The 20,500-nt window shown below is 32.2% G+C and overlaps 1 protein-coding gene across 3 annotated transcripts in view; it reads right to left on the reverse strand.

The window, feature by feature from the left end:
* Positions 1-20,500, reverse strand: part of LOC132420486 (uncharacterized) — a 262,698-nt gene that overhangs the window by 230,261 nt on the left and 11,937 nt on the right. For 2 of the 3 annotated variants that reach the window (XM_060004957.1, XM_060004959.1), the window contains exons 2-3: positions 9,854-10,004; positions 7,860-7,991 (exon numbers count right to left, since the gene is read on the reverse strand). In XM_060004957.1, coding sequence (XP_059860940.1) covers positions 7,860-7,991; positions 9,854-10,004 — 283 coding nt within the window. Of the gene's footprint in view, positions 1-7,859; positions 7,992-9,853; positions 10,101-20,500 lie in introns of those variants that run through there. The other variant, XM_060004958.1, reaches the window with a different exon arrangement.

Raw genomic sequence — 20,500 nt, forward strand, 5'->3', positions numbered from 1 at the left:
GTACAAGAGACCTAAACAGACAAGTTACAAAAGAAGATATCCAAATGGCTAGAAAACATGATCAGAGAACTACAGATTAGAAATATATTGACATACCACTATGTACTCACTAGGATGGCAAATATTAAAAAGACTGACAACACAAAGTGTTGGTGAGGCTATGGAGCTGATGGAACCCTAATACACTGCTGGTGGGAGTTCAAATTGTTTTAAACACTTTAGAAAACCCAGCAATTCTACTCAATAAAAATGAATACACATTTGAACCAAAGATATGTACTAGAATATTCATAGCACTATTATTTGTAAACCCATAAAATACCCAAATGTCCATCATAAAATGGATAAATATAGTACATCCACACAATATGAATACTTTTCAGAAAAAAAAGAAAAAGGAAAGTAAAACCCTGACCATTTATACAACAATATGGATGAATTTTACAGCCACAGTGAAATGAAGTGGAAGAATCCAGGCACAAGGAACACATAAGAATAAATAATAAATATTTACTTTATATAGAGCTCAAAAACAAGCAAAACTAATTATCTGTGGTATTAATTGTGAGAATGGTGTTCACTGTCAGGAAAGGGAGAAGGAATAGTGACTGAGAAGGGCACAAAGCTGTGAGGAGGACTTCTGCAGTCTTCATAATGTTTTATATTTTGACTTGGGTAGCAGTTACACAGGTGTGATCACTTTGTGAAAATTAACTAATTTGTATATTTGAATTGTGCTCTTTTTTTTGTGCTAATACTTCAACTAGAATGTAAGAAAAAAAGCAGTTTATGGATGTCCTAACAGAGATCCTCTCAATATCATTTAATTCATCCTGAGGCGACTGAACAGACGCATTTCTTCTTTCTTCTCAATCTGTACTGCCACCATCTTCTAATACGTTTTGGTTGTATTATACCTGTGTTACTTAATATTTTTTCTCACTGCCATTTCTGTATTACTGCATTTCTCTTTTTCCTTAGAGTGAAGAATGTAAGTCTGATAGCATCCAAGAGTCATTTTGGGTTGAAGTTTTTTCTGAATAATTTTATCCTTATTAACTGAAAACAATTTCCTTCTATTTTTCAAAAACTATCTCTCCTGTACCACCTATTTCTATTCTGTTTATTTGAAACTGGGACCTCCCCAATTTTTCTTCCATGTCTCTCAATTTTTCTCCCATATTTTCCAAACTTTTTATTATATATTCTGGGACATATCCTTGACTGGTAGGAAGTTATCAGATTATTAACTTATTCTTGTGTTTTGAACTATATTATATGCCTCTGAACATCACGTTAACCTCAGGTTAAATATACTTACTTGTAGGAATCCAAACAATTTCTTGAATGAATTTATCAATATGTTTGGAAACATCTTAATTTTCACTGAATTTTTAAATTTTCACTCAAATATGTTATTTAAACATAGTGAAAGAATGAAGGAAAAATAATGAAGACACTGCTTCTGGATGAGTTAGAAAAGGATTTTAAACTCTCCCTCCTCAAATCTTGTATAATGCAGACATAAAGTAATTAAATTGGATTTTTAAAAAATCAGTATGTCAATTTCTGAATATGACATTTAAAAGACATTCTATTTAAGGATGATGTTATTAATGTGTAACACACTTTAGACATGTCATTTTACTATGAATACCTTTAAATCAGCTTTCTTATACAGAATTTTTGTTTTATGTCTGGATTGAAATATCTTTTGATTGTGTTAAAATGAACATATTTATGGGACAAAAGCCAAGAAAATGTGTCACTTGGGGAAAGAGAGGAAAATATTTTGTTTTCTTTTTTTCTTGGGATATTTTTGTTTACAGAGTGAGCATAGGTTGCTATCAAACTTCCAAATCTGAACAGTAGAGGTGACTTTGTCAGCATCACTTTGTTCCCAAAGTCAGTAGCTTTCCAAATCAGTGCAGTTGCCAGCTCACCTCTTTACTTACTGCTACATTTAGACACTTTAACAAAAGTCTATTGTTCACTTTAAGTGGTATCATTTCATTTTTATGTACTGTTTGTATAAGGTGAATTTATTTATAAGTAAGAATTAATGTTTTAAAGTGATTCTACTACTGAATTGCTTTAACAACAGTGAGAAATTATTTTCACAGTCACTAATTAAAAACTAAATGCAGCACCAGAATCCATCCATCCAGTATTTGTTTTGCTTCAGCACTGAGAAACTATTAGAAATCCACTGAAAGTAATTTATTTTATAAACTATGACAAATGTCTATACTTAAATTTCTCACTTAAAAATTTAAAGCTAAGTAGCTTGAGAAAAGTACCTGTATGTTTACTTAATCCTTCAATAACAGAATTAAAACATAGGTATATCACTGACTTAGGGAGAGGCCATATAGAACAGAGGCTAAAAGCAGAAGCATAAGGGCCAGTTGCTTATGTGTATCCCACCAACTGACTAGTAGTATAAACTTGGCCTAGATAACTTCTAGTTAACCCAGTTTCATCATATGTAAGATGGGGATAACAGTACTTAACTCACAGGGTTGTTGTGATAATTGAGTTAATACAGGATCAGGCATATAGTAAATACTAAATAAAATTTAGCTAATTATTCACTCTTTATAGTGAGGAGATAATAGAGAATTGTCAGAAGATGCTAAATCAGTAGAGATATAAGTGTATTGTATAAAGTCATGTCATCTTCCAAAAGACCTATAAATAGAAATTCATAGGAGTAAGGGGTATATGAGGAAAAGATAAACACCCCACTTTTCCTTAAATCCAACAAAAATAGGATCAAGAATATAATAAAGATACATGTATCAGTTAAATACAAAACCACTCCTTCTCACCGTGCCTTCTGTTATTCTCAAAGCTTTCCAACAATTCCCTTTATGACTTCAAACATTTCCTGTGTCTTATCTCCCAAAGACTAAACATATACATGCAATCACAGGAAGTTGAGGAAACTGTAGACCCCAAAAAGAGAAATAAAGGGTACCAAATGTAACAAACTCCTATACTTTTTCATCCCTTTGTGATTTTGCACTGGGTTATGTAAAAATTCCTCAGGTTAAGCTTCCAGTTCCCTAAGCTGATGTTTAGACCTGTTCTTTTTACAATTCATCCCAAACTAATATTTTTAATTTTTTAATTGAAGTATAGTTGAGTGATAATATTATATTAGTTTCAGGTATACAAACATAGTGATTCAATATTTTTATAGATTATATACCATATAAAGTTGTTATAAAATATTGGCTATATTCCCTGTGTTGTACATTACACCCTTGTATCTTATTTATTTTACATCTAGTAGTTTCTGTGTCTTAATGCCCTTCCTCTATCTTGTTCCAGTCCAATCCTTCTTCCCACTGGTAATGACTAGTTTGTTCTCTGTACTGTGAGTCTATTTCTGTTTTGTTATATTCATTCTTTTGTTTTGTTTTTTGGATTCCACATATAAGTAAAAACACAGAATTTTGCCTTTCTGTGTTTGACTTATTTCACTAAACATAATACCTTCCAGGTCCATCCCCGTTGTTGTAAATGGCAAAATTGCATTCTTTTTTATGTCTGAGTAATATTCCATTGTGTATATATATTACATATATATGTATATATATCTCACATTCTCTCTATGCATTCATCTGTTCATGAACACTTAAGTTGCTCCCATATCTTGTCTTGGCTATTGTAAATAATGCTATGAACACTGGGGTTCAATGTTTTCAAATTTGTGTTTTCGTTTCCTTCAGATATATACCTAGGAGTGAATATTGCTGGATCATATGGTAATTTTATTTCTAATTTTTTAATATAAATGGTAAGAGTGGGCATCCTCGTCTTGTTCCTGATTTTAGAGGAAAAGCATTCAGCTGGAAAAAAAAAATCTAGGTTAAGTGTATTCCTCTCTTTCTCTCGCCTATCTTTTTTGCATAATTATGGGTATTATTTCCACTAGACTCTAAATTCTGTGAGTGCAGAATATAAACCTATTTCATTCTCTGTAGTAAACCCAGAATGTAGCATGGTACTTGGCACAGAATAGGCACTAAAAAGTGTTTGCTGAATACATGTTATGGAAAGAAGGAATCCTAGAGTTGGGCTGGGCAAAAGAAGAAAAGGTGATAAAATAAAAAGGTGATAAGAGGAAACAAAGACTTAACATTATTTATCAAGAAAGATAAATCAAATAAAAAGTCATTTGCTGGACATACTACCCAAAGCAATCTACAGATTTAATGTGATCCCTATCAAATTACCCATGACGTTTTTCACAGAACTAGAACAAATAATCCTAAAATTCATATGGAACCACAGAAGACCAAGAATTGCCAAGGCAATCCTGAAGAAAAAGAACAAAGCAGGAGGTATAACCCTCCCAGACTTCAGACAATACTACAAAGCTAAGTAATCAAAACAGTGTGGCACTGGCACAAAAACAAGACATATGGATCAATGGAACAGGATAGAGAGCCCAGAAATAAACCCACACACTTATGGTCAGTTAATCTTCAACAAAAGAGGCAAGAATATACAACGGGAAAAAGACAGTCTCTTCAGCAAGTGGTGTTGGGAAAGTTGAACAGCCACATGTAAATCAATGAAATTAGAGCATGCTCTCACACCATACACAAAAATAAACTAAAAATAGCTCAAAGACTTAAACATAAGACATGACCCCATAAAACTCCTAAAAGAGTTCATAGGCAAAACATTCTCTGACATAAATCATACCAATGTTTTCTTAGGTCAGTCTCCCAAGGCAATAGAAATAAAAACAAAAATAAACAAATGGGACCTAATCAAACTTACAAGCTTTTGCACAGCAAAGAAACCATAAACAAAACAAAAAGACAACCTACAGAATGGGAGAAAATATTTGCAAATGATGTGAGCAATAAGGGCTTAATTTCTAAAATATAGAAACAGCTCATACAACTCAACAACAAAAAATCCAATCAAAAAATAGGCAGAAGACCTAAAAAGACATTTCTCCAAAGAAGACATACAGATGGCCAATAGGCACATGAAAAGATGTTTAACATCACTAATTATTAGAGAAATGTAAATCAAAATTACAATGAGGTACCACCTCACACGGGTCAGAATGGCCATCATTAAAAAGTCTACAAATAACAAATGCTGGAGAGGCTGTGGAGAAAAGGGAACCCTCCTACACTGTTGGCGGGAATGTAGGTTGGTCCAGCCACTGTGAAAAACAGTATGGAGGTTCCTCAGAAAACTAAAAATAGAATTACCATATGATCCAACAATCCCACTCCTAGGCATATATCCAGACAAAACTATAATTAAAAAAGATACATGCACCCCTATGTTCATAGCAACACTATTCACAATAGCCAAGACATGGAAACAACCTAAATGTCCACTGACAGCTGAATGTATAAAGAAGATGTGGTACATATATACAATGGAATACTACTCAGCCATAAAAAGGAACAAAATAATGCCATTTGCAGCAACGTGGATGCAACTAGAGATTATCATACTAAGTGAAGTTAAGTCAGAAAGAGAAAGAAAAATACCATATGATATCACTTATATGTGGAATCTAAAATATGACACAAATGAACCTATCTATCTATGAAACAGAATCATGGACATAGAGAACTGACTGGTGGTTGCCAAGGGGGAGGACTTTGGGGGAGGGATGGAGTAGAAGGCTGGGGTTAGCAGATGTAAGCATTTATACATAGAATGGATAAACAGCTAGGTTCTACTGTATAGCAGAGAGAACTATATACAATATCCTATGATAAGCCATAATGGAAAAGAATGTATTAAAAAAAAAGAACATGTTATTCAGTATGTATAACTGAATTACTTTGCTGTACAGCAGTAATTAACACAACATTGTAAATGAACAATTAAAAAAATCATCTGAAACTAGTGCTACAAAATGATTGCTAAAAAATGAAATTGAAGAATCCTCATAGATAACAATCTTTAATGTTGAGATTTTTTTCCTATGAATTGTTCCAAATGGGTAGGAATTAAATTCCATTAGTCCAAGCAAGGATACTTCCTTAGGAGTCAGTAAAAGATATTAGAATGTATAAATTAATGGTTTTGAGGAGCACTTAAGCATGGCAAACTATACTATCAGATGATTACAATATACATTAGTTATAGTCACATTCAGAATGTGTTGATTTCAAAGAGTATAACACACAAATGTTATCTGGTAATATTTGCCATTCTTTAAAATCTAGGGAAATAGATTTGTGAAGGATGAGAAGAGTGTCAGCTTTCAAAAAAATTAAAATAAGACACATGCATTCTCCATAAACTATTTATGTTAAGAAGCAATTCAGTCTTAATTTTAATATTACTTAAGCTCAGCTGTGAAATTTTAAATTCCTAAATTTAGATTTCTAAACTCCTCTGGCAAAATTTGTCTTCTTTGGAGGTTATTAAATCAATTAACCTTGCAAAGGGAAGGTTAAAAGGACTTCTGTAGGCTACAATCTCACAGCATGAAAGAGAACAGGCAGAAGCCTGAGTGAACTGCTGGTAGGGTTCAAGGAAAGGCTTACACTAGCAGATGATCAGCTCTGTTCTTGCTAAAATTTGGCAAAGAATTACACTGTGGTTTCTTCAGATGACAGCATCATAATTCATTTAGCTCTCCCCCTACCTTTTCACAAAAAGGCCAAAACCCCATAGGAAATGTGAGCACTGACATTTTCTACCCAGGATCAAAAACTGACTATTTTGCCAGAAATTGAAAACAATATAGCTAAAACAGTAAATACATAGCAATGTGTTGAAAGAAATAGGCTGCTGGACTGGCCAGTGACATAATCCATCATTTCTATTTTAACTTCTGATAGAAAGGTTAAAAAAAAAAAGATAAATATACGTTTGGACTGGCAGATTTCCATGCAAATATAATGAAAATCAAATAAATTTTAAAGAATCTCTTTGCATTAATTTACAGATTATGACCTAAAGATTTACACTAAACACTGTGCCTTTAAGGCAAGTTTGATTATACATTTCTATCTGATTTCCAGGCAGTTAAAAGCTAGCTTAAGGGCCATCTAGAAGGCATGATTTCTTTTCTTTCCACAAAATGCTAAAGCTTCTTTATCATTCTGTATTCAGTCATGAATTCAGCTGCACAAGCCAAATGTAAAGATTTTATGGGGTGATCTATCATGCGAAGTCGTGAACAAGAATACAAGCCTACTCATGCAGTCACTAAGAGTGATTTCCATTTTTATGAATGAAAAAGAATCTTGCATAAACATTGTTTATTTAAAGTTTTAAATAAAGAAAGATGCAAAACAAAATGGGAGCATTTTGTTTTATATGTCAGTATCTTACAAGAGGGCAAAGTAAGGAATCTGGCTCACATGATTCCCAAGACAGCAGTATCTCCTTTGCATTAAGTACGTAAATGAGATTTATGGCCACTGACCTAATCTTAGATGCCAAAATGTACAGTAGGAACAGCCTTCTGAAAAGCTTAATTTAAAATTATGATGTTAACAAAAGCACTTTAGGAAGCAGACAACACACCCAGCATACATGCACACGTTAATCTAAGATACATGACTACAGAAAGAAGCCATGGTTATTTGCATAAAGCTTTAGAATACATTTCAGAGATAATTCAAACACAAAGGTTTTACTCTTTTTCCCTATCACCTTGATGTTTATGAATTTCCAAATAAGTACATTATCACTAGACAGTTGATTTTCATCACTAAAGATCACTTAATACCAGATATTCATAGATTCTGGTTTGGGGAAGGCTTAGAATTAAAATAAATAAATAAACCTGTTAATTGTTTTTCTGAATTTTAAAAGCAGTTTCCTTACTCACTAAGTACTAACTAAATTAGCACCTTGTAGAGAAGAAAAGGCTTGAGCTGCTGCAATTATAACACTTTCTTCACTGAATGAGAGAAAGGCGGCTATGATGCCGTTAATCCACTGGTAACCACTTGGAGATTTTCCTGAGCTCATTGATTTTTGACCTGAAAAAGAAAAAAAAGAAAGAATAAGAAAGAAAGAAAAAAAAACAGTAAATGAAACCTATAATGACAGATGTCAAATCAACACTTTCCTAATATAGTTCCATAGAACAGAACTCCTGGGAGGAAAATAACATCCTGCATAATAAAATGTCAAGTTAAAGAAACACATTCCTTCCCTTATCACTGGGTTTTAACAAGTGAATTATGCATAGTTAGAGGAGGTAAACATATAGTAACAAATGTTTTTCAAATGATTTCAAAAGTTTTTAACTTTTAAATATAGTTGAAGCTCTGAAATGTATTAATACATTTCAGGTATAAATAAATATATCATCCCTGAAAGAGATAAATTATGCTACCATGTAACTTGTGCATAGGGTTAAAAAGATTTTTAAAGAGTACCATTAAAAAACTGAAGTTAAAATGCAGGATTAAAAAGAACACTGGGTTTTATAAGTTATCTGTACATTCAATTCTAAATTCCTGTCTTAGTTTAGACTGTCCCAAAAGAGAGTCTAAAATAAGAACTTGGATGTAGGTAACTTATTTGGGAGGTAAATCACAAAAAGCTGACTGAGAAGGCATGGAGAGCAAGACAGGAGAGGAAAAGCCAACAATGCTACTGAGTGGGTTAATGATCTGAGCAACCAAGGATCAATTCTACTGGGAATTCTCTGAGGAGCTCTGTAGAAGGTGGCTCAGATTGCTCATCTGAAGGATATCAGGCTGGTGTACTTATTCACAATATCCTGTCCCCCATTAGTTGAACGCTGCTGCAAGTGCCAATATCTCCCTCACTCTTCCAGGCTTCCTTGGCACAAGGGCTGAGTAAGCTCCCTTGGTTTCAGAGGAAGTCCTGAGGCAGAAGAATGGAGCAATGCACATCCCAAGTTTTGGTAGAACATTGTTAGTGTGCCCAAAACTATTTGGCAGTGCTCGACAGCACGTGACAAGGGCACCAAAAACCTGTGCCTCAGATGCCAGGTCACCTACAAAAGTTATCACTGCATTACTTTGAATCAGCTCACAAGATGGAGATTAGTAAGACTCTTTATAAATCTAAAGTTTTTACATTCTAATATACATTATTATTCCTAATTTTAAAAATCTGAAAACAATCTAATTTATAAAAATGATTTATGTGTTTGTATAACCAATACAATTTCCTTTTTTTTTTTTTTGGTGTGTGTGTGTGTGCTTTCAGAAGAAATTCATGTTTAAACTAGGCAAAAGGATAAATTTGAAGTTTAAAGAAAAAGAAGCCACTGATGCTAAAAGACAGAAAGAGAAAGTATCACCTAAATAGGTATTATGACAACTAATTTTCACATTGTTTCTATACTACAAAATTATTTAAATGGAAAATAATATAATTTGATCAGTTTTATTCTTTTTTATCTCAGTAAAGAACAATCTGGTTTGGATTAACTCCACATTTTTCAACTAGCTGCTTTAGCATCATGAACAAACACATTGTCTTAATTGTACTTTTTTTTTTTTTAAAGGCCATATATCATAGTGCTTAAAATTGCTCAGGCCTTGGGGTCAGATGCCTATGTTTGAATTGTCTCTCTGCAACTAACCAGCTGTACAAAATGGGGACAATGATAATAGTTATATATTTAGTAATTAGTACTTTAGGATTAAATTATATGATACATATGAAGCCCTCAGAAAAGTGTCCATCTCATAATAACTGCTCCGTAACATTACAGATTATTATTATTATGTATTGCTAATAATCTACAAAAGTTAGGAGGTAAAAAGTCATTAACAGTAAGTTGTAATTATGTGTGCTTTCATATACAATTATACTACAAAGCAATAAAGGAGAAAAAAGACTGAGTAAAACATAAACTCACTATTTTGTAGAAGGGGAGTCAATGATTTCCAGATGAGAGGTGGAGTTTCATTTTGGTCTTCTTCCTCTTTGAGAGCAAGGATGTTATCCTCATTACAGTTCACCTCACATGAGCAGTTACCCATAAACAGCCTGTCTGAGGATGTCAAATGCTAAGAATAAAGATTAGTGAGCAGAATAAGAAATGATGAATCAGGAAGCTAAAAAAAAAAAGATGAAATTGGATAGATAAATGCAATTTACATTTACTCAAGAAAAAAGGAAAAGCAAGAAATTTATCCATTAATAGGAAAATGCAATATCTGAAAATGGGAAATAGTAGATATTGGTGACACAATGTGGTCAATGACCAATGTGGAATAATAGATTACAATCAACAAATGACTGGTGTATTACAATCATGCAAAGGAGCAAAAGCATTATAATACAATAGCACAGAGTTAGGTTGTGAGTTGCTCAAAGAAAAGGGAAAAACATCATGAAGCTATTAAAGGCAAAAGGGATAAAGTAAAAAAGCATCAATTAAAAAATTTTTAAATTCCAGTAGGAAAAAAGGTTGATCATGCAGTGGCAGGCCAGCATTAGAAAGTCATATGTTAGCACAATTACTATGTAAGTTCAATTAAATAAATAAACATATAAACTAATACCATAGTCTAAAGTAGGACACAGTAATACAAATAAACAAAGCACTGAGCATACCTTTAGGAAACTAAATTTATGTTCAATCTGGGATAAATTTGTTATTGCATATTGGCACAATGGATCTAAATTACTATAGGTATCTAATGGGCATCAAATAGGCTTCTTCAGGTTTCCTAATTTTGAATTTAAAAGTAGAATAGAGAAGAATACTTTTTTGAGATTCTATAATTGCAGCTCGAAAAGAAACATCATTTTTTTTAAAGATGAGACCTAAGGTTACGTTAAAGAACAACTTTCATCAACTAATCCCAACAAACTATGCATTGAATTTCTAGTTTGGTTTAAAATAGGGAGACATACATAAAATATAGCTTGAAGGTAAATTTGTATTTCACAATAGAAAATAAAGTACATTTTCTCCCAGTTTTTAAAAGTTGTTTCCAAGTGGTTTTAGAAACTGAGTTTTCATATTAAAACACAGTGTTCTCATTATGTGGGTTTTCATAATATGAACCTGAGAAAAAATGCTGAATGTTTTTCTGTAAAACTAACCAATAAACTTTAGAAAAGTCAAATTATTCATGCTCATCTGGTCTGCTTTTTTCAATAATTTTAAAAGGAGTTTCAGTAATTCCGTGGGTTATCTGATTTCTTTCCTTCAGATACAGTCAGATGAGACGGCATCTCAGTCCAGTATTCCTGCCAGCCAGCTTTAACATTTATCTACTCAAGGCTAATCTTATTCACCTATACTTTCACTCACTTCTTATCCTCACTGGATAATACTGAAGAAAATCCCAGATATCATAACATCTCATCTGTATGTATTTCAGTAAATAAACATACAGAACTATTTTTTCTTTATAAATATAACCACTATACAATTATCACACCTAAAAAAATAATTCTTTAATAGCATCAATTATCCTGTCAATATTCCCATCAAAATTTGATGAAATACAACAAAATGTAAGATATCTTAACAAATAGTACAATAAATGGACAAAGCAAAATCCATACCCAATCTGTGTATGTGTCTTAATTTTTAAAATACATCTGGTAATTAACTGAATGTTGTTTTCATATGAATTATTATCAAGTAAAGTTTTTAAGTATCCATTATTATTTAATTTAAAGTCTCCATTAAGCACTACAGAAGGATTTTGACCTTAAGATTCAGTACTTGCCAATGAGTTATCTCCAATGCGTTCACTTTTTTTCTGTGAATAATCACCCTAACTTTTATTTGTACATGCACACAAACTGACATGGGATAATGCTACTTCTATGCCCACCACACAAAAGTACATGATGTCTTTCTAGATATTTTGCTGCCTCACTTTCTATTATATACTGCCTCATGTTCCAACAACTACTGTATCTATAGTAGCAATGAATAGGTAAGGCCCTGGACTACTTTAAATCAATCACTCATCCTCTGACAGATTTAAAAAGTTGGCTAATTCACTTCAACTTAATAAATATTTATTGAGTGCCTAATAAATGCTAGGCTCCACGATGTTATACGTACTGTTATGTGAGCAGTCAATAGGCAAGAAATGATCTCCCCTCTCATCAAGTTTACAATCTAGTCTAGTAGGAAAACTGTAAAAATATGCCAAAGCAATGCCCATGTAACCTATTTCTAAAATTAGGAAATGCGATATTTTAAAAAATCCCTAAAAACATTTGTTTCTCATCTGAAAAATGTGATTTTACTAAGAAAAAGAATGAGGAGAGGCAAAAAGCTCTGCATATAGGAAGCCGTTCAATTAATAGTAACGGGACTAAACTAATTAACCTAGGTTTTTTCTGGATAAGGCATTCGTTACTTTTCCTGTTTAATAACAGTTAGCTGTGTTTAAGATGGGTTAAACAACTTGTAATTAAACCTGAAGTAATCTATTAAGATAAGTTTGAAACATCAAGTCCATTTTTTCTTATTAGATAGCTTTCTTTTTTAGAGGTTTATGATTACTTCTGATGATAAAGAGAAGCCAACTGGAAGGCAGAATTGTAAGCATATACACTAAGCTCAAAGAGGATATGTAAATTGCCAATCCTAAACTCATTAAAAATTCCTCTCTTTCTTTAGAAAAATATTTGTTCCAGGCTGAAAGCCCCATTATATGCAATGGAACTGAACCTTCACTTATAATTAAGGTTGGGTCAAAAGTCTAAACCAGAAATTCAAAATACACATAAATACTTGACCCGAATAAGGGAAAAAAGTCTCCAGTTAAGTGAAAGCTGTATGTTTGAAAGTTCTCAGGAGACTCAATTACTACCCCCCATTCTTTTAGGAAACATAATTCAGGAGAGGCTTAAAAGGAAGTTAAAAACATGCTAGATTCCTAAAGAATTTATATTCTCTCAGATATTCACTTATTTAGGCAAATAAATGACCAAGTGATAGAAACTGAATTGACGAAAAGAAGCAATTAAATAGTATATGAAATAATACATTGTATAATATTTTCCTACATGTGGACCATGGTCTAAATTATAAATAAAGTAAGAAAGATATTACTGGAGTATATAATTCTGTTCTGAACTTTATTTGGTTACAAAAAAGGTGCGAAATTATTTATGTATTATGTCACAGTTAAAGAATGTGCAAAAATATAGGCAGATATCAGTTCCTATTTTATTTCAAACTGAACTTGAACTACCTTTGGACCTAATCCAGGGAAATTACTTTTAAAACAGTGAAGAATCTTATTTTTGAAGTGACTTTAATCTTTTGTCTTTAGTAAATTATTAGAAAAAAGAGCTGTTTTTGAGAAGAAAATGTTTTTTTATATGGTTGACTTGGATCAACCACCCATAAACTCACACACACATATAAGACAATCAACAGAGACTGTCAAATATGTAGCTGCAAAGTATCAAACTAGATAGCATTTGCTTAATAAGGATAGATTTCTTGATATAATGTGGCACCCAACATACTAACATTCATTGTGAAAATACTATCACTCAAATAACAATTTAAACATTTTCTATGATTAAACTAGCCATTTTCTAATTGATATTGTTAAATATTACTATGATTATTTAATATTAGCATTATTAAATATTAGCTAATTTCTAATATTTGAGACTGACCTACTTTTGGGGGGTACTGCATTAATCATTATTTCTTCTTGAGACATTTTTTTTTCTATTCTGTCCACAACTACTTTACTGCTTCCAAGGACTTACTTTGATTCCTCATCCCATTTTTAATATATTGAAAAGGACAAATATAACAATTAAAGCATCATACTGAAAAAAATATTCTTCTGTTTTCTCACAAAAATTCTGTATTTGCAACAGATTGAGAAGTTTCCCTCTACCTTTAACATGGAAGTAAAAACTATCTTTAGATTATAAACCATTAACATATTTTTAAAAGATTACTATGTAATTTTAGCACAAATAAGGAAAATTTAGAAGCAAAAAATATAGAATTTCTTCCTAACAAATTATTTTCCATGTTTCTTCTTGTCCTTTTTTACAGATGCATAAATTTTACGCGTCTACATTCATATTATACACACAATTATACTTTTATCATTTAAAGATATATAATATGCAATTATCAATGTCATATACCCTGTAAAATAAATACTGTCAATGGATATATACTATTCCAATGAGTTAATGTGCTATAATTTAACTACTCTAGTACACAGAAAAAAGGCAAGTATGTCCATACTTAAAATACTTAGAAGCATACTTGGTATACAGTAAGTTCTACTTAGTGCTGGCTTTCATTATTATCATTATTATTGTTATCATGCTATTATTATTGTAATTATCATTGTTCTTAGAGTACAGAAAAAAAATGAAACTTGAAAAGAATACAATGAGATATAAAATATTCAAATTAAATTAATATGTATATATTCTTGTGAAATCCAAGGGAATCAACTAAAAAGATACTAGAAATAATAAAACTTTTGTAAGCTAGTTCTACAAAAAGAATCTATAAAAAAAACAGAAGCTTTCTTTATGCAAACAATAACTCATTAAAAAACATAGTGGAAGAAAATCATAATTATATCTAACATTTATTGAACATTTGTTAAGTGCCAGGCACTGTTGTAAATATTTTAAATTTACTGTATTTACTAATCTAACCTTCAAAACCACATTATGAGGTATATGATACCATATTTCATCAAATCTAAGACATCATTGTTAAGACTTATATCATAATTTCAAAGATGTTAAAAAATGGAAAAAAATGTGCCCTAGAATCACTAAGATACAGTATTATCATTCCTATTTTATACAAGAAACTGAAAGAAGAGAGGTTAGAAAATTTGCTCAAGGTTACTCAACATAAAAGTGGAAGCACTTGAACTTTTTCTTGTTATACATAAATAAAACCATTTTTCTAAATTTACCTTGTATCCAGAAACCTTACAAAACTTAATTCTAAGGATGTGTCTATAGATCTGCTCTACATTTTCTACTTATACAGTCATAATCTGCAAACAGTGATAACTGTATTTCTCCCTTTCCCTAACTTGTACATTTATTTATTTTTCTTACCTTCCCCACTGGCTGAATAGAAGTGGTGATTTTAGGCACCCTTATCCTGTCCTTAAACTCAAATGAAAAGATTTCATCATTTCGCACTTAGGTATGATGTTTTCTCTATCTATTGCAGATGATCATATGTTTTTGTCTTTGTCATTCTTTTAATATGGTGAATTCATTAACTGATTTTCAGCTGTTAAATAAGCCTTGCATTCATGGAATAACCCAACTTGGTCATGGTGTATTATTCATTTTATATATCACAAGTTTAATTTGATAATATTTTGAGAAGCATTTTTAACCCTATGTTCATGAGTGAGATTGATTTACAATTTCCCTACCTCTTAATATCATTATCAGATTTTATTATTTCCAAGTATATTAAAAAAAAAATTAGACTCATGAGTCTAATGCAAACCAGTATTAAATATCAAAACTGGTTAATGTCCTACAGGGCAGTAATATTGTAACTTTTGGGGTTATCTTTTTCTATTTCACAGAAATAATTCACATCCCTACTGGACAAAAATCTATATATTAATTAGTAACTTCATAGATTGTAGGCTTTAATCAGTAAATAGTAAGTTTATAAGTAATAAATTAAAGTTTATTTTCTAGAGAATAAATGCTCCTTGAGTGGGCTTTTCAGCAATACTCCAGAATAACATTGAAAGGACGTGTAGTAAGGCATCCTTCCCAAAACATTTTCAAAAGAAATGTCAATTATATGTAACAGAATGTAGGTACTAACCTCACAAAATAAGTCCCCTCTTCTGTTTTCTTGAAAGCTTTCTGTATGAAGGAATCATAATGATGTCTTCCTATTAAGATTTCTGGGACTGATTATTTGTGCCTTCATTCTTTTTATCTCTATCAGTGTTGCCACGGATTGATCAAGTTTAATCATTTCTGAGAACCACTTCTCTGTCTTATGTTCATATTCTATTTAATTGATTTCTTCTTAAACTTTATTATTTGTTTCTTTGGGTTAAATTTCTATTCTTTAACTTATGATTATTGCTTAACTCATTGATTTTTTTGCCATTCTCCTTATATATATACATATTTGAGGCTATAAATTTCATTGGAAACACTGCTTTAATGTTATTTCACAATTTTGATATGTCAAATTGTTCATTAGCAATTTATTCAAAACATTACTAATTTCACTTGGGGTTTATTCTTTGTGCCATGAGTTATTTAGAAATCTGTTTAATTTCCACATATTTATAAATTTTCTAGCTATCTTTTTTTATTGTGATTAAAGATAAGTAACATAAAATTTACCATCTTAACCATCTTTAAATGTGTTGTACAGTAGTGTTAAATATATGCACCTTGTTGTGTAACATATCTCTAGAACCTTTTCACCTTGCAAAACGGAAACTCTGTACGCACTGAACAATTCTGCTTTCCTCCCCTACCCCCAGTCCCTGACATCGAACATTCTACTTTTTGTTTCTATAAGTTTGTGTACTTTAGATAGCTCACATAAGTGGAATCATGCAGCATTTGTCTTTTTGTGACTAGCTTATTTCATGTAGTATAATGTCCTCAAGGCTCATCCATGTTATTCATATGACGGAATTTCCTTCTTTTTTAAAGGCTGAATAATATTCCATCATATGTATATACCAATTTTTGTTACCTGTTCATCTGTTGATGAACATTTAGGTTGTTCCCACAACTGAACTACTGTGAATTATGCTACAATGAATGCAGGAGTGCAAATTTCTTTTTAAGATCCTGATTTTAATTATTTTGGATAGATACTCAGATGTTGGATTGCTGGGCATATGGTAGGTCTATTTTTAATACTTTGAGGAAACTCAATACTTTCTTACATAGCTGCTGCACCATTTTACATGCCCATCAAGAGTGCACAAAAGTTACAATTTCCTTGCATCATCATCAACATTTGGTATTCTTTCTGTTTTTTTGATAGTGGCTATCCTAATGGATGTGAATTGATATCTCATTGCAGTTTTTATTTGCATATCTTTGATAACTAGTGATGAGGAGCATTTTTTCATCTGTTTACCATTTGTAGATCTTCTTTGGAGAGATGTCTATTTAAGTCCTTTGCCATTATTTAAATTGGATTATTCTTATTGTTACTGTTGAGTTGTAGGTGTTTTTATATATTCTGAATACTGGTATGGTTTGCAAATATTTTCCCCCATACTGTAGCTTGTATTCTGTTGACTGATTCCATTGCTGTGCAAGTTTTCAAGTCTAATGTTGTCCTATTTGTTTCATATTCTTGCTTTTGTTGCCCATGCTTTTGGTATCACATCCAAGAAATCATTGCCAAATGCAATGTGATGAAGCTTTTCCCCCTATGTTTGCTCTAGGAATTTTATAGTTTCAGGTCTTATGTTTAGGCATTTAATCCATCTTGAGTTCATTTCTGCATATGGTATAAGGTAAGGGTCCAAATTCATTCTTTGGCATGTGGATATCTAGTTTTCCTAGCACCATTTGTTGAAATACCATGCTTTCCTCATTAAGTAGCCTTATCATTCGTGTTGAAGATCATTTAACCATTAATATGAGGGTTTATTTCTGGGCTCTCTATTCTGTTCCATTGGTTTACATGTCTGTCTTTATGACATCACCATACTGTTTTAATTACTGTAGCTTCATAATATGTTTTGAAACCAGGAAGTGTAAAGCCTCCAGCATTGTTTTGCATTCTCAAGATTGCTTTGGCTATTGGAGTTCTTTGAGATTCCATAGGAATAGTACTTTCCACTTCTGAAAAATAAATGCCATTGGGATTTTGATAGGAATTGCACTGAATCTGTGGATTGCTCTGGGTAGTAAGGGTAATTTAACAATATTAGTTTTCTAACCTATGAACATGAGATGTTTTCCCATTTATTTGTATCTTTAATTATTTTCAGCAATGCTTTGTAGTTCTCAGTGTATAAATCTTCCATCTACTTGTTAAGTTTATTCCTAAGTATTGGGTTGGCCAAAAAGTTCGTTTGGGCTTTTTGTGTAATATCTTAAGGAAAAACCTGAATGAACTTTTTGGCCAATCCAATATTTTATTCTTTTTGAGGCTATTGTAAACAGGACTGTTTTCTTAATTTCCTTTTCAGATTGTTTGTTGTTGGTGTTTAAAAGTGCAACTGAACTTGTGTGTTGATTTTGTATCTTGCAACTTTGCTGAATTTGTTCATTAGTTCTAATAATACTTTTGTGGAATCAAGGTTTTCTGCATATAAGATCATATTATCTGCCAACAGAGAAAGTTTTACCTCTTCCTTTCTGATTTGAATGCCTTTTATTTTTTCTTGACTAACTGCTCTGGTTAGGACTTCTAGTACCACATTGAACAGAAGAGGTGAGAGAGGGCATGCTTGTCTTTTTCCTAATCTTAGAGGGAAAGCTTTCCGTTTTTTTTTTTTTTTTATCATTGAGTATGAAGACAGCTGTGGGCTTTCACCTATGGTCTTTATTATGTTGTGGTAATTTCCTTCTCTTCCTAGTTTGTTGAGTGCCTTCATCATGAAAAGGGTTGAATTTTGTCAAATGCTTTTTCTGCATCAATTAAGATAATCATATGGTTTTTGTCCTTCTGTTAATGTGGTATATAATATAGACTGATTTTCATGTGCTGAGCCACCATTGCATTCCATGAATAAATCTCACTTGGTCATGGTATACAATTCTTTTAATGTATTATTGAGTTCAGTTTGCTTGTAGTTTGTTGAGGATTTTTGCATCAACATTCATCAGGGATATTGACTTATAGTCTCCTTTTCTTACAATATCATTACCTGATTTTCTTTTCTTGCAGTATCTTTGCCAGGGTATTGCTGGCCTCATAAAATAAGCTTGGAAATATTCCCTCCTGTTCACTTTTTTGGAAGAGTTTGAGAAAAATTGGTGTTAATTCTTTAAATGTTTGGTATAATTCTTCAGTGACACCACTAGTCCTGTGCTTTTCTTTGTTGGGAAGTTTTTGATTACTGATCCAATATCCTTACTAGTTATAGGTGTACTTAGATTTTAAGTTTCTTCATGATTCAGTCCTGATAGGTCATTTATTTCTAGAAATTTATCTATTATTTGTAGGTTTTCCAATTTTTTGGCATATAATTGTTCATAGTAGTCTCATACTTATTATTTCTGTGATACCAGTTGCAATGTACTTCTACTATCTTTGATGTTTGTTATTTCAGTCTTCTATTCTTCTTAGTCTAGCTAAAGATTTGTCATTTTTTTTGATGTTTTCCAATAATGAACTCTTAGTTTTGCTGTTTTTTTCTATCATTCTTCTCTTCTTTACTGTTTATTTCTGCTTTAACCTTTATTATTTCCTTCCGTTAACTTTGGGTTTAGCGTGTTCTTCTTTTTCTAGTTCCTTGAGGTGTAAAGTTAGGTTGTTGATTTGAAATCTTTCTTTTTTTTTTTCCCAATCATCTAAAAAATTTTCTTTAGGTAACATCAGTTTAAAACATTATATAAGTTTCATGTGTAAAACATTATATTTCTACTTCTGTACACAATACCGTGTGCTCACCAGCAAGAATTTAGTTTCCATCCCTCACCATACAGTTGAGCTCCTTCACGCATTTCACCCTCTCCCCCAACTCTTTCCCCTCTGGTTGCCACTACTCTTCTCTGTATCTAGGTGTTTGTTTCTGTTTTGTTTAATTTGTTCATTTATTTTATTTTACTATTGAAAAAATATATTTCACATATGAGTGAAATCATATGGTATTTGTCTTTTTACATCTGACTTAATTCACTTAGCACAATACCCTCAAGGCCCACCCATGTTGTTGTAAGTGGCAATGTTAAAGCAGGCAGTTACCTAGATATGAGCATAGAAAGGGGGGCACAGGCCAAATGGCAGGAAATCATACAACCTGTAAACAATGGGGGTGCTTGGGCAGAAAAAGAAAAGCAGGAACCTCCAGACTGACAGGAAACCACCTATTTTGGGATGATAGTGTCCTAGAGGCAAAGAAAGGTGGGAAAAGTTGGGAATCTCCAGTGTCTGAATATAAGCTTTTGCTCATTATGCTCTCATTACAATAAAATTAGCCTTGCAGATAAGAAGCTTCCATCATGCATCGATATCATGACATCCCTCCTCCCCTTGGAAGATGGAGCTGGGATGAAAATCAAGGAGTATGACCCCCACACCCCTCCCCCCTAATGAATATTCCACCCCTTCATTTCTATGGCCCACATAACTGGCTTGCCAAAGAAACTTGGGGCAGCTACTGACCTGAAACTGCCCACTCTCCCCTTGAGAGTGTACTATCACTTAAATTAATCCTCGCTTTATCTTCTTGACCTCCCTGTCTTGCCTCTGAATACTTTCTGTGATGAGACAAGAACCTACACTCCGTTGTCAGCAAGATGTAGTATATATACCACATCTTCTTTATCCATTCATCCACTGATAAGCACTTAGACTCTTTCCATATCTTGGCTGTCATAAATAATGCTG

Source organism: Delphinus delphis, chromosome 2 (assembly GCF_949987515.2).
Source record: "Delphinus delphis chromosome 2, mDelDel1.2, whole genome shotgun sequence".
NCBI classification, from domain to species: domain Eukaryota; kingdom Metazoa; phylum Chordata; class Mammalia; order Artiodactyla; family Delphinidae; genus Delphinus; species Delphinus delphis.